This window comes from Schistocerca gregaria, chromosome 2 (assembly GCF_023897955.1).
Source record: "Schistocerca gregaria isolate iqSchGreg1 chromosome 2, iqSchGreg1.2, whole genome shotgun sequence".
Classification (NCBI taxonomy): Eukaryota; Metazoa; Arthropoda; class Insecta; order Orthoptera; family Acrididae; genus Schistocerca; species Schistocerca gregaria.
The window spans coordinates 252579482-252594565 of record NC_064921.1 but is presented as its reverse complement, the minus strand read 5'-3'; the positions used below and the strand labels follow the sequence as shown (position 1 = coordinate 252594565).

Here is a 15084-nt window from a genome sequence, read left to right as displayed (position 1 = left end):
CAGGCGACAGTCTCGCCATGCTCTCGGTGCGATACTGAGTTGCCACACAATACTGCTTAGCAGTATTGTCAGGAAGTGAAACTTCTAACCATCAGAGAACATAGTTCCGACGCAATACTATTCGTTGAACGGCATTGACAATGTTTCTCTCTCTCTCTCTCTCTCTCTCTCTCTCTCTCTCTCTCTCTCTCTCTCTCTCTCTATCTCTACCACTCTGTCTCTCTGACTGTTAGTCTGTGTCTGTCTGTCTGCATACACAGTGTTTAATAAAGTGTACCGACCCACGGTATCACTTAAATCCAGCATAGACTTGGTCCTACTGAAGGGATAGCCAAAATACGCCTCCCACCAAGTAATGTAGGGAACGCAAAAATCGACCGAAAAAAAAAAATGAAATAGGAAGATCGATTTATGAATGATCACAAGCAAAACCAACGCGTTTTTCACGACGCGTTTTACTATTTGGGATTGGGGGGGAAATGCACTTTATGCCCACCCAAAAATAATTAAAAAAGAACCAAATCTTTAGTTGTTGTTCACTTAAATTAACAACATGCTTTTGAAATTAGTAGTGATGTGTAAGTAGTGTCCATAACTTGAAAATAACCTTTAGCGCACTCTTTGCAACATCAGTGGATTTTCAGTAGCTTATACTACCAACCCTACATTATGACTGTCCACAACAAAATTTAAAAATGCCAATTTCGTTAATTGTTGTTGACATTTACCCACAACATAATTTTTAAAGAAATACTGATGTGTAAGGGTGATCCTGAAACTGAAAATATTGTATGCGACATACACTGTGCAAATAACATCTACTTCCTATACTTAAATTTTTGGGTTAAGCTTACCTTAAAAATTCTAAACATCTATGGAATCTGGTAGAAGAATTCATTAAAAACAATAAACTTTTTTTTCAAAATTTTAAAATGCATATCAACCGACTCAAGTGCAATATTTTCAAAAGGTGGGCAAAATGTATCCCCGTCCAGCCCATTGGTATTGCGAGCGTTAACGAGAACGGGTCTATGTCCCCTCCCCCCCCCCCCCCCCCCCTCGTGTTCTTCTCCCTACGAAAAGAAGCCTCTCCATCTGCTCGAGAACGTAAGCGCGGGCCATTTGTTTTCACCTTGTCATTTCTGCAGTGTCATAAAGCAGCATCATAAAGAAACGAATATACAAACGGACGTTTGTCGCTAACGTAGTTTACATGCCAACAGCGCACTTGGTTCACACAGCTCGCTCATGTTCAACAATGCAGTTCTTACTGCCGATCCGCTACGGTACTGTCGGATCTCGAAGTTTGGACCGAGCGAGAGTGCAGTGATCAGCACACTAGACTCGCATTCGGCGTTCGGAAGGACGAAGGTTCGAATACGCGTCCGTTTACCCAGACTCAGGTTGACAGTGATTACCCTCAAACGCTCCAGGCAAATACTGGGATGGTTCCTTTGAAAAGGGCGCAGCTGATTTCCTTCCCCATCCTTGAAAGAATCCGAGCTTCTGCTCCCTCTCTAATGACAGCGCTTTCGACTAGACATTAAACTCTCACCTTCCTTCCTTCCTTCCTTCCTTCCTTCCTCAAAGGTCGGTCGGTGAGCGGGAGCTGAAGCATACACCATAAATAAATAAAAAAGAGAGGCACCACGAAGGAATTATCTATATGGGGCGGAAATCGGTGGATGTGATCTACACAAACAGACAAACACAACATTACAGTTTCAGAAAATTTGGATGATTTATTCAAAAGAAAGGAAACATCAAACTCAGCAAGTCAATATCACGCTGATTCACCTCTGGCCTTTATGTAAGCAGTTGTTCGGGTTGGAATTCATTGATAGAGTTGCTGGATGTTCTCCTGAGGGATGTTGTTGTGGTCTTCAGTCCTGAGACTGGTTTGATGCAGCTCTCCATGCTACTCTATCCTGTGCAAGCTTCTTCATCTCCCAGTACCCACTTCAACCTACATCCTTCTCAATCTGCTTAGTGTATTCATCTCTTGGTCTACCTCTACGATTTTAACCTCCACGCTGCCCTCCAATGTTAAATTAGTGATCCCTTGATGCCTCAGAATATGTCCTATCAACCGATTCCTTCTTCTAGTCAAGTTGTGCCACAAATTTATCTTCTCCCCAATTCTATTCAATACCTCCTCATTAGTTAAGTGATCTATCCACCTTATCTTGAGCAGTCTTCTGTAACACCACATTTCGAAAGCTTCTATTCTCTTCTTGTCTACACTGTTTATCGTCCACATTTCACTTCCATACATGGCTACACTCCATACAAATACTTTCAGAAATGAATTCCTGACACTTAAATCTATACTCGATATTAACAAATTTCTCTTCTTCAGAAACGCTTTCCTTGCCATTGACTGTCTACATTTTATATCCTCTCTACTTCGACCATCATCAGTTATTTTTCTCCCCAAATAGAAAAACTCCAGTGTCTCATTTCCTAATCTAATTCCCTCCGCATCACCCGACATAATTCGACTACATTCCATTATCCTTGTTTTGCTTTTGTTGGTGTTCATCTTATATCCTCCTTTCAAGGCACTGCCCATTCCGTTCAGCTGATCTTCCAGGTCCTTTGCTGTCTATGACAGAATTACAATGTTATCGGCGAACCTCAAAGTTTTTATTTCTTCTCATGGGTTTTAATACCTACTCCAAACTTTTCTTTTGTTTCCTTTACGGCTTGCTCAATATACAGATTGAATAGCATCGCGGAGAGGCTACAACCCTGTCTCACTCCCATCCCAACCACTGCTCCCCTTTCATACCCCTCGACTCTTATAACTGCCATCTGGTTTCTGTACAAATTGTAAATAGCCTTTCGCTCCCTGTATTTTACCCCTGCCACCTACAGAATATCCTGAGGGATATAGTGCCAAATTCTGTTCATTTGGCGCTCTGGATAGTCAAAATCCCTGGATGGTTGGAGGACGCTGCTCATTATGCTCCAAACATTCTTAATTCGGGAAAAATCCGGCGAACTTGTTGGCCAAAGTAGGCAAGCACGAAGACAAGCAGTAGAACTCTTACGACGTCCAGACGGAGATTATCTAGTTGAAATGTGCGCCCAGGATGGCTTGTCATGAGCGGCAACAAAAAGGGGCACAGAATATCGTCGGCGTACCAGTGTGCTGTAAGAGTGGCGCCTGTGACACCTAATGGATCCGGCTGTGATAAGATATTGCACCCGAGACCATAACTTCTGTATTTAGGGCCATATGGTGGGCGACAGTCTGGTTGGTATCCCATCGCTGTCTGGCGCGTCTCTAGATATGTCTTCGCTGGTCATCAGGGCTCAGTTCGAAGCAGGACTCATCACTGAAGACATTCTATCGCAATCAATGAGATTCCAGGCTGAAGATGGGTCTGGGGACGCCCCGAACATCGGTGGAATGCCAGCATGACAGTCACCCGCCATCCACGAGTGATGGTGTGGGTTGCCATTTGTTTTCATAGCAGCACAGAGGTACGTCGGCGATATTCTACGCCCCGTTTGATTGTCTTTCATGGCAAGCGATCCTGGGGTAACGTTCCAGCAAGATAATGTCCGCCCGCATACGGTGAGAGTTTCTACTGCTTGTCTTCGTATTTTCCAAATCCTACCTGGGGCACCAAGATCGTTGCGTCTTTCCCCAATTGAGAACGTTGCAGCATTATGCACAAGAACACCATTCATCTCGGGATTTTGACGAGCTAAAGCATCAATCGGACAGAATTTGGCAAGATATGCCTTATGTAGACGCCCGGCAACTCTTATCAGTCACTGCCCAGCCGAGTAAGTGCTTGCATAAGGGGCAGAGGCTGAGCAACGCGTTGTTGACTTGATCGTTTTATGAATTTCTCCTTCTTGAATAAATCACCCAGTTTTCCGAAACTGTAACATTTGTTTGTTTGTACGTGTACATCGTATCTAGAGATTTCCGTCCCATTTGAATAATTTCTTCGTGGTGAAAGGCTTCTTTTCGTCTTCTTCTTCTTTCTGAGAGTGCATTCTATTTGACCCAAAACTTCCGATATTTTGCCGATATCTGCTGACCAATGAATTGACATGCGGCGTTGGAGGGAGTAAACACAAAAATGTGAAGATGATATGTAACTTCCTTGGGCTTCCAGCAGCACTTTTCTGCTCTCAGGTTTTTACAGGTAAGCTCTGCTAAATACATAACAAATAAATCAACCATAAGCTTGATTGATAATGTTAGGGGAGTAGTTATTCTTTATCCCTACAGACTGCTATACTCTTTTCGTCTAACAAGGAGACCATGCAGCAATCGGATTTTTGTAATTTTTTTATACTGGTGGTACGCGAAGTACAGAACTCAATATCAGCTGCCCAAAGCAGTGCCACTCAGCTCTAAAAATTCTCGAGAAAATCTACTTTGAAGTTTTCTGAGCATCTTTAATAGCTTAAGAAGAAACGATTTTGTTTCTATGGGCAACTTGGCTCTGTGAGAGAGTGCTTGTTTACCACGTAGGGGTCTTGGAGAGCCACGATCATGTCCAGCTCACACCTCAAGAAGATAGTACTACAGTGTAGTGTGTGGAAAATTTTTGTGTCGGCGATTATGAAACCAAAGCAGACCAGAATCAGCCTCCCATTTGTTTCATTAAATGTTTGTGTTCCAATAATATTTTCAATATCAAATTGTGTTTTTCAGTAGTTTTTTATCTCATTGGTTGGATTAGATATATTGGAGTCTTCTACGACCCATTGTTTTTTGAACCATTTTCCCATACTGTTATCTCTAACATACCATCGCAATGTTCGTTTGTGTTAACTTAAAATTGGTCCTGTTGTTTTATACCTATGTGTTGTCTCTTCCCTTTCTTATTATTAATTATCTTGTCTCCGTGTGCTCCACAAAAAATACAATCTTCCTGTTTTTAATACTATGCGGGTATAAAATATTCTCTTTCTCCAATTACCTAAATGTGTTTGAACTCCTAAAGGACCAAACTGCTGAGGTCATCGGTTCCTAGACTCACATATTACTTAAACTAACTAAACTAATTTACGCTGAGAACAATACACACACCCATGTCCGATGAAGGACTCGAACGTCCGGCGGGAGTGGCAGTGCAATCCGTGACATGGCGCCTCAAACCGCGCGGGCCACTCCGCGCGGCCCAATTATCCTATAACTTAGTCTAAAAAAATATTGCTTTCTTTTCATATTTAATGTGATGTTCTAATTGATTTGTTCTGTTTAGTAATATAATCAGTATTGACATTAAATTTAGCAAATAATTTTCTTAAAAGGAATCACCCAACCAAACAGGTTTAGAGGTATTTTGTAGTAAGACTCAAGGAACGATAAAAACAAAAGGAAAATTTGAGCAACCAGAATAAATGCATCACGAACTCTTACGACAAGGCAAACGTAAATGCCAAAATCAGACATGCCCGCTCTGTCGTATGCGGCATATCAAAACCTGCTGCACTGTGGAAAAAGCTGCGCAGTTTCGGTATAGGTAAGCGAAGATCTGACGCTGTTTATCAAGCGTCTGCAGAAGAATTAAATGATTTCTTCTCAACAGCTGTAAACTGCCACGCAGCGACAAATTACCAGCCCGAAGATATCAATCTCTCGAGAGACAAGTTTTTCCTAAAACATGTCGCTACAGGCACAGTACACAAGGCAATTATGAGAATCTCTTCCGAGGCAGTAGGAAATGATGAAATGAGCATTGGCATGATTAAGAACGACGTAGACACTATTATTCCAGTTATCACAGACATCTTCAACCTGTCTCTTGGCCGATCAGCATACTACCTGCAATTTCTAAAGGCCTAGAGTACATCGTCCATGAACAGCTGATGGATTACCTCAAAACTCATAACATCCATGACGAATATCAGTCAGGCTTTCGAAAGCACCATAGTACAGCAACCGCATTAATCAAAGTAACTGATGACATTAAACATGCTATGGACAGACGTGAAGCTACTATCCTAACACTGCTTGACTTTAGCAAGGCTTTTGACACAGTTGACTTCGATATATTACTAATTAAAATGAAACAGCTGAATTTCTCAAACAGCGCAATACACTGGTTCGACAGCTACCTCAAAAACAGAAGTCAACAAGTCATTTGTGGGTCGGAAAAGTAATCATGGAAAAGCGTGCGCTCTGGAGTTCCCCAAGGCTCCGTCCTTGGTCCACTACTCTTCTCACTGTACATTAATGATATTTCTTCAGTGATTCACTCCTGCAACTACCATCTTTATGCCGACGACATCCAACTGTACATAAGTGCAAGCCCCAAAAACATTGCTGGTGCAGTAGCGAGTATGAACGCAGATCTTTGCTCTGTTTCCCGATGGGCACAGAACCTAGGTCTGAAACTAACCCCCAAGAAATTCCAGGTCATACTTATATCTCATCCAAAGTTAATCAGCCGGTACTTTCGCGAAACAGTCCCTAAAATACTCCTCAATGGTACCCTACTACCATACCAAAAAACAGTAAAAGACCTTGGAATAATCTTGGATGAACACCTAAACTGGGAAGAACAAACAGTCACAGCTTGTCGGAAATCGCTCTCCTCCCTACATGCAATTCAAAAATTTAGAAAAATATTTCCAACCCATGTTAAACAAAAATTAGTCCAAACACTAGTCTTGCCTAATCTTTACTACTGCGATGTAGTTCAACACGGCACAAATAGTGAAAATTCTAGATGCCTCGAGCTAGTGATGAATGCTTGCGTTAGATACGTGTGCAATATTCGGTTGTATGATCATATCAGTCCTTCATACTCCCAGCTAGGTTGGATACGCCCACATAAGGCACGCGATCTCCACACGATGTGCTTACTTCATCGATTTCTTAGCCACTGGTGCCCCCAATACTTATCTTCTCACATTAAACACCTATCATCATTCCACAATCGCAACACCAGATCGGATACGTCTATCATCTTGGCTGTACCGTTACATAACACAAAATCTTTCTCCGTGTCATTCTCCATCTGAGCCATACGACTATGGAACGCACTCCCCTTTGATCTGCGTCTTATCCAGAACTACTCAACATTCAAGAGGGAACTCAAAACTTACATATTGGGGACGGTACAGCCACCACTGTTGTGCCCCTCCCATCTCTTTCTTTCTCCTCTCCATCACAGCTTCGAATTTCACCGTTCTATTTCTCTTCCTCTAACCTATCTACCTCTTATATATCTCTTTCACCCCATTCTATCGTCTTATGTCTGTGCTCGATGAGAATAACTCACAAGCTGCAAGAACATAACGAGAAAATTCCCAACTAACAATGGGACTGACATTCAGAAAAGGAAAGTATGTTTACTTTCATATACATAGTCATTATTATTATTATTATTATTGATTGTTATAATTATTTTTTATTGTTATAATTATCATTGTACTACTGTTACAATATCTATTTTTTTCTTTAACATCAATACTGCATAATAGGCTTTAATGTTATGTAGAAACTGTAACTCGTTCAATCTGAGTATGCCTGGTTAGGTGTAAGAGAGGGCCTGAAGGCCCTAATCTTGCCAGGTAAAATAAATGCATAAATAAATAAATAAATAAATACGAAACGAAAAATTGTTAATTAATGTAATCCACATCCCATTTCACTTTGTTATTATTGTACTCTTATAAGAAATAAAGTTTAAGTTGTAAGAAAAAAAAGGTTCGATTCCAAATCAATGAAAATTTTTAAACAATGGTGATGTGATGTTCTACGAGCAGACTCGTTAAGCTTAAGATACATAAACATGGAAAACTAATAATGAGCGCTCGAGACGTAATCGCTGGATCGCTGTTTCCTCGCCCATTTCGAATATCTGTCATTTAATTATAAAATTCATCAAACATATGCTAATGATCACCTGTCTCATTGTAATTATTATGGAAACTGGATGTCCCCTTGTATTCAATTTCAGTCGCACACAAAAATCCAGTTTCAATGAAAACAGAATTTCTCAGTCGCTCGTCTTAATAAAGATTGATACGAACAAAGCATTACAATCTTCTCCATTCTTATGTATTTTAACGGAAATACTCATGAGTCATGCACGTTCGTTTAATTATTTGAAGAGGTTAGGATGCAAAGCCAGGCCACCCGCACTTTAGGCGAACATTCTGACACAGAGCCACGTTGTCTGTAGAGAAAAATGACCTGATTCTAGGGTATAAAAGACGCTCGGATAACTTCAAAGTCGATTTTCTTGAGAATTTGAGAATTTCATCGAAGTACTTTGGAAAATTGATATTTCAGGTCCGATCTTTATAAACATAAAAAACTCAGATTTCTGTGTGGTAACATTTTCAATAATGCTTCATTATTATATGTTAGAAGCATCACTCAAAGGCGCAACAGAGCGTCGAAACCTCGAGATCAACGCTTGGCGTGACACAGTCATTTCGCCGACAGACGTGACGTGTTCTCACAGACTGGAATCAGAAATTGATGCGATGGGTTTCACCGTAGAGGCCGCTAGTACAGCATCACCACTTGAATCGCTTTCTCTGCCCTTGCAACTTGGGTAGCAGCCTGTGGTTTCCACGCTCTGTGGTGTAGCTGGATGACGTTCCCGGGCACGGGTTCGCACCTTCAATTTGTCAGCAAAGACACCCTCTTTCAAGCACTTCGAGACCATTATTGTTTCACAGTGTAGGAAGAAAGCCTACTTTTAGCGTCCTTCTATTAATAAATAATGCTCTTCCACTGTTATGTTTGCTTGCTTTTTCATTTACTAGCGACCGCCCTCGCTTCGCATCGTTAACACTAGGTATCTACGGTGTGACGACTAGCTTGTAATACCTATATACTGATATAGGCTACACAAACCTTCCTCTTGAATCTGTCTAGCTTTTAGTGAAAACCGTATCAAAATCCCCACAGTAGTTCTTGAGATCAACAGTAACAATTTGATAGAAAAGCACACTAGGTGCTTTAATTTCGATATGTACAGACTTAATTTACATTGGAATGCTGGTTTATTTGTGGTTCGGTGAAATAGAGAGAGAACACGTGTTTCGACGGGAATTTCTTGGGTTCTTCTGTTCCAGGATTAGCCTGACATCCGGTCTGTTGTTAAGGAGTCTGAGCAGCCACCTCTCGGACATCGGCGCATGGCACAGCCATTGATGGACAGGTTGTTTCGTGGGGGCCCCCTGTATATTCCGATTCCAAGCAGCTAGCACAGATGACGTTCTATGTGGGCCAGTGGATGGCGCATGCTTCGCGATAGAAAGATTTTTAACACAAATTATGTGTAATAGGTGTTTCATGAAATTATTCCTTATGCGATCGGGATAAAAAGAAAAGCGATCGATTTAATTATTTCTTTGGTATGTATTTTACAAGGCCTACATCTTTGCCAACAGCAGAGAATGATGAGCAAGAAAGATCGAACCCCTGCAAACTGAATTTTTTATAAATAAACAGTATACTTTCTGCTTTGTAACTGAATTTCCTATCGTAAAATCCTTCCTCTCCACTACAGAGCTACCAATTTCCAAGTATGAGACGAGGAGACGGGAGAGTAGGATTGATGAGGGTGTTACCAGAGGGGAGAGGTTAATTAATTGATCAATTTAATAAAGTAGTCAATAAAATAAATATCAAATGTGTGCTTTAATGAGGGGGAGAGTTGGAGGTGTCCTGAGGGGTTGGGAGGAGGAGGGGTATGGGTAGGGGTGGGGTAGCAATAGGTTAAGGACCTATCAATCAAAGGGAACGATTATTCCAGGAGGTCATAATTCACAGGTTAAGGATCTGTCAATCAAAGGAGAACAATAGGTTTGCCCCTGATGTAGGCAACCCACTCTAACAAACTGCATTTATGCTCTTCTTGCCCTACTACTGACTTGTACAGTAGAACGTTCTGCAGAAAGGATTACTATTTGAAGCATGTCAGGCCGTGTCTTCAAGGTCAACATTGATATCACAGCGCAACACCACCTGCCAGTAAAATATGTTGGTGGCTCTCGTTCCTGCTATAAACGAAAGGTAATGGGTTAGTGTGACTTGAGCAGATATGCAGGATGTCCCACAGGTGTATGCACAAACCGTACTATCAAATCAGTGAGTCTGAAAGAGGGCACGTTATATGCATTAGAGAATGTGATGCATCCACCTGGGAAATTGCTGATCATGTGGAGTGAAATGTTTCAGCCGAGCAATAGGTATGTGGAGAATGGATCACAGAAGACCGAAAACACCATGAGATGGGTCAGGTCACACCACCTAGACCACTCCTCTGAGATGATCGACGCTCATCTGAGTGGCATTGCAGGACAGATCTGCATCCTCCTCGGCTCTGGCGCAACAGTGAAACAGTGTAACATATCGAACACTATCAGGGGTGTCAGTCTGTCGCAGTTTATTATTGCATGGGTTATGTACATGTAGTCACTTCTCCACTTTCCTTTGACGAATGTGCAGGAACATGCTAGATGTCAATGGTGTACGGAACGATGTCACTGGGGGACATGAATCACTTCAGATACTGTTTTTATAGGTATATACCTTCTGTTTGTTTGAAATGACGGCCACATTTTGATCCGACGCAAATAGGAAGGAACAGAATCACAGTGTCTGCATTCACACACGACATACAGGGTTTAAACCGACAATCTCTGGGAGGTTGTAAGGGACATCAAAACAAATATTTTTCACTAACGTCATATTTTCCTATGAGGAGTATTTAAAGCAGTAGTGGAAGATTTCTCTGGCGGCAAATTAATTAAACCAACAAACACTTTTCCATTTTTTTTATGACCAACACCCAACACATTAACTCAAACTAATTTCAGTTACAGTAGATTTTCAAAAATGCCTCCATTGACACATAAACAAAGGTTACACCATCAGATCATGTTCTGTCTGACACGGGGAAAAACCCCAGGTGTATCCTGAATTATTACTGCTGCTGCTACTATCCGGGTAACCAGATCCTCTTCTGTGGCAAACAGGAGTTACGTAAACAAGGTTGTGCATCCCTCCCCACACAAAAAAGTCCAGAGGGGACATATCTGGGGATCGAGCAGGCCATAGTAGTGGACCACCTCTGTCTATCCACTTTCGTGGGAACCGTCTGACCAGGAATCGACGCACACGACGACTCAAAAGCGCCGGCGCCCCGTCATTTAGGAACCACATGCGGTGTCATGTATGGAGCAGGACGTCTTCCAGCAATTTTGGCAGTGCTCTGGCGAGAAAATTGTAATAGTGCCTGCCATTTAATGGCCTAGGTTGCAGATACGGCCCAATTAAACAGTCCTCAACAACACCGACCCACACATTAACGAAGAACCGCACTTGATGAGCGCTAGTAACTATGGCATGTGGGTTATCCCCACTCCAAACATGCGAATTGTGCATGTTGAAGACTCTATCACGCCCGAACGTTGCTTCATCGGTAAACAACACAGAGGATGGAAATGTAGGATGCATTTCACATTGTTCCAGGTACCACTGCGAAAACTATGCTCTGGGTGGATAATCAACTGGTTCCAGGTTGTGGACACGCTGTAAGTGAAATGGACGTAACAATTGCTCTCGAAAGACTGTTCTTACATTCGTCTGATTCGTCCCCATGTTACGTGCAATTGCACGAGTACTGACTGAAGGATCCCGCTCCACATGCTGCAAGACATCTTCCTCAAATTGCAGCGTTCTTACAGTGCGACGGCGTCCCTGTTCAGGTAATTTGCTAAATGACCTAATCTCACGCAGACGTTGGTTAACAGCAGCAAAGGTCGTATGATGCGGGATACGGCGATTAGGATATTATTGTTGATAAACCCACTGTGCAGCTCGTCCGTTGTGCGCTACGTAGTACGAACCAACCATATCAGTGTACTCACCCAAGGTGTATCGCTCCATTAGTAAACAGAGACAGTGCACTACCATACTGGTGGACAGCAGTTGCCTACAGCTGAAGAGCGACATACGCCCTCTAACAACTGAAGAGCGACATACGCCCTCTAACAACTGCAGATCGTAATACGGCCTCCATCGATTTAAATAATCCTCATAGGAAAAAATGACATCAGGAAAAATATTTGTTTTGATGCCCCCTACAACCTCCCAGAATTTGTCAGTTTAAATACTCTTCACCCTGTATAGCGCCAAGTCAAGGCCTTATGGTGCGGGTTGCTATTGCGTACAACCACAAGGCAGAGTTGGTGCTTATTCAGGACACTGCGAACAATATTACCTACGTGAATGGCGTCCAGCGCCCCTTAGACATACCCTTCCTGCACAACGCCCTTGACGCCATTTTTCAGCAAGACAATGCACGACCACGTGTTGCTCCGTTGCTGCACGACCACATGCCTTCTTGCTGTCACAAAATGTCAGATTTTTATCTGGTCCACCAGATCACCAGACTTGTCGCTACTCGTGATGACTGGGTGTTGTGTGATGTCCTTAGGTTAGTTAGTTAAGTAGTTCTAAGTTCTAGGGGGTGATGACCATAGATGTTAAGTCTCATAATGCTCAGAGCCATTTGAACCAGTTTTTGAACTTGTCGCCAATCGAAAATGTGTGGGGTATGTTGAAACGATGGGTGCAGCACTGTGTCTCAATGCCAACCAACACAGACGAATTTTGGAACCAGGTGAATGCAGTATTCATGACTATGCCACAGCACGCCATTCACGCTGTATACGCTTTGATGTCATCACGATGGAGCAAGTTATCAGGACCCATGGCCGACCCTGTGCCTGCAAGGCAACAGGACACATGCTGAACTGAGGTGACTGAAATGCTAATCATTTCTGCAGAACATACTAATGTATATATTCTATGAATATTAACATCCGATATCTAGTCGTTCAAGCTGTTCTGTTTTTTCTAGCCCTGAGTGTATTTATTGTGGCTGACACACTGCATTGTAGAAAATTTAAAAGTTTGTTCGTTGTAATGCAATTGCTATGAACTTTTACCATATACTGAACATGTTGTCACAGGATTCTCTTCGAGAAATAACTTGGCTCACGTTCCATTGTTCCCATATATAGGAAATGATTAAGAGGGATAACAAATCGAAATAAATCGAATTATGATAACTGAGTAGTGTCTGCCAGAGAACGTACGACTGTGGGTATAGGGTACTCACTGAATTGCATCGTCGACGCCGTGTGAATAATGTTTGGGGTCGCCATCAGGCCGCCAGAATCGGCGGTAGCAGCAGCTAAAATCTGAGCTGACGTTGTACAATCGTAGACGCTCCCTCTGAAAGCAAAAGGCAGCAATCCGCTAGTTACAATTTCTGTTAGTGTGTTAGCGACAGTGGTGCAATGTCCACAAATGAATTTTCTTTAATATCTTAACTTATATTCTTTCCCTTTCACATGTCTCTGAAATGGACAATCAGATGTGCGTCAGCTTTATGAAGCGTAGCTACAAAACTAGTATTTCAGTTCCTTTTCATTTATGCACTACCACAAAACATCAACGCATACTTATTACATTAATACTTACAGTACTGGTAAGTAATTCATTACCGGTGAAGACTATTCTGTGGAGGCAGTATTTAATGTTGTCTACTGACTTATTTAAGAGAAATCATGAATAATTTGGTCGTAATCGTGATTAGGGTGCGGCAGACATACGGCTCTAATGACAAAAGTGAAACATATACATCTGAAAACCACATTCATTAATTTATCCATGATTACTGTTGTTAACCACAATGTCCGAGGGGTAAATTGCTTGAAAAACTACAGCATACAGCCACTCTGTTGTTATGCATGCCAAGAAGAATTTCGATTTTACATCTGCCTTGAAGTGCTACACTTGTGCACCCATCAACATCATATTTATGTCAACTTCATTTTGAATGCTGCACCAAACTTTTATTCTAAATTTGTATTCTATATCCTTTTCTTTTCTGAACCACATAGAAAACAAAATATTCAATGAAATTATGCAGCCAAAACAATACAAGGTTATATACTTGTACCGTTATGTGAGTGACATCATTTGTTTGGTAGATCAAGCAGGCACCTTGGTAAAACAACTACATAGTGGTGTAGAGGTAGTTCACCCTAGAATAAAATTCATCACTGAGACAGAAGTAGGCGTGAAACACAATTTCCTAGACACTACCATACTAAGCATAAAACATACTTTTGGGATATTCAGGAAGCCCACAGCCACAAGCACAACCATTCACAACCATTCTAGTCACCCACAGACAAACAAACTTTCAAGTTTCAGGTACATGATACACAAGCTTAACATAACCCCACAGGACAAAATCAGTTACACACAGGAACTAAATGTGATCCACCAGATAGCGAGAGAGAATGGGCACAACACACAAATAATAAACAAACTGAGCAATAAAATTAAAGCACCAAATATAAAAACAACAAACTAAGAACAAATTACCATCAACAACAAAGATCCAGGAACACTAATACAGGACAAACATTGGGTACCAGAAACACCTTACAAGGAACAGTGGCATAAACTGACATGCAGCAATAAAACGTTCACAGGTTCTGGAACATTCTGAAGAAACAAGACTACAAATGTCATATCATACAACACAGTACAGAAAAAGCTAAACACCTTCATATACATACATACATACATTAGTACTTGTTCCATAGATCATGAAACAACATTCTGTAATGATGTGGGACGTGTCACTTTAACATATGTTTTCTTTACACGAAATAATTCATTTTTTTTTTTGCAATTACTACTACATGTCTAGAAATTCATCTATTGAGTAGAAATATTTGTCATTCAGAAATTCTTTTAATTTGTTTTTAAATGTTGGTTGGTTATCTGTCAGACTTTTAATGCTATTTGTCAAATGACCAAAGATTTTCGTGGCAGCATAATTCGTTCCTTTCTGTGCTAAAGGCAGATTTAAAACAGAATAGTGAAGATCATCGTTTCTTTTAGTATTGTGACTATTTACTTTGCTCTTATTTTTCATAATACAAAAATATTTTTCATAATACAAAATAAACGTAAAGCAAAAGAACGAGGTATATGATTTGGACCATAGAATACTCGTAAGTCATATAAAACAAGAGCCTCAGTCGGTATAGTCAAGA

At 41.3% G+C, this 15084-nt stretch overlaps 1 protein-coding gene across 1 annotated transcript in view; it reads right to left on the bottom strand.

Annotated features, from left to right (window-relative positions):
• Positions 1-15084, bottom strand: part of LOC126336800 (uncharacterized) — a 347186-nt gene that overhangs the window by 59295 nt on the left and 272807 nt on the right. Inside the window, exon 5 of the mRNA XM_050000834.1 lies at positions 13128-13243. Coding sequence (XP_049856791.1) covers positions 13128-13243 — 116 coding nt within the window. The remainder of the gene's footprint in view (positions 1-13127; positions 13244-15084) is intronic.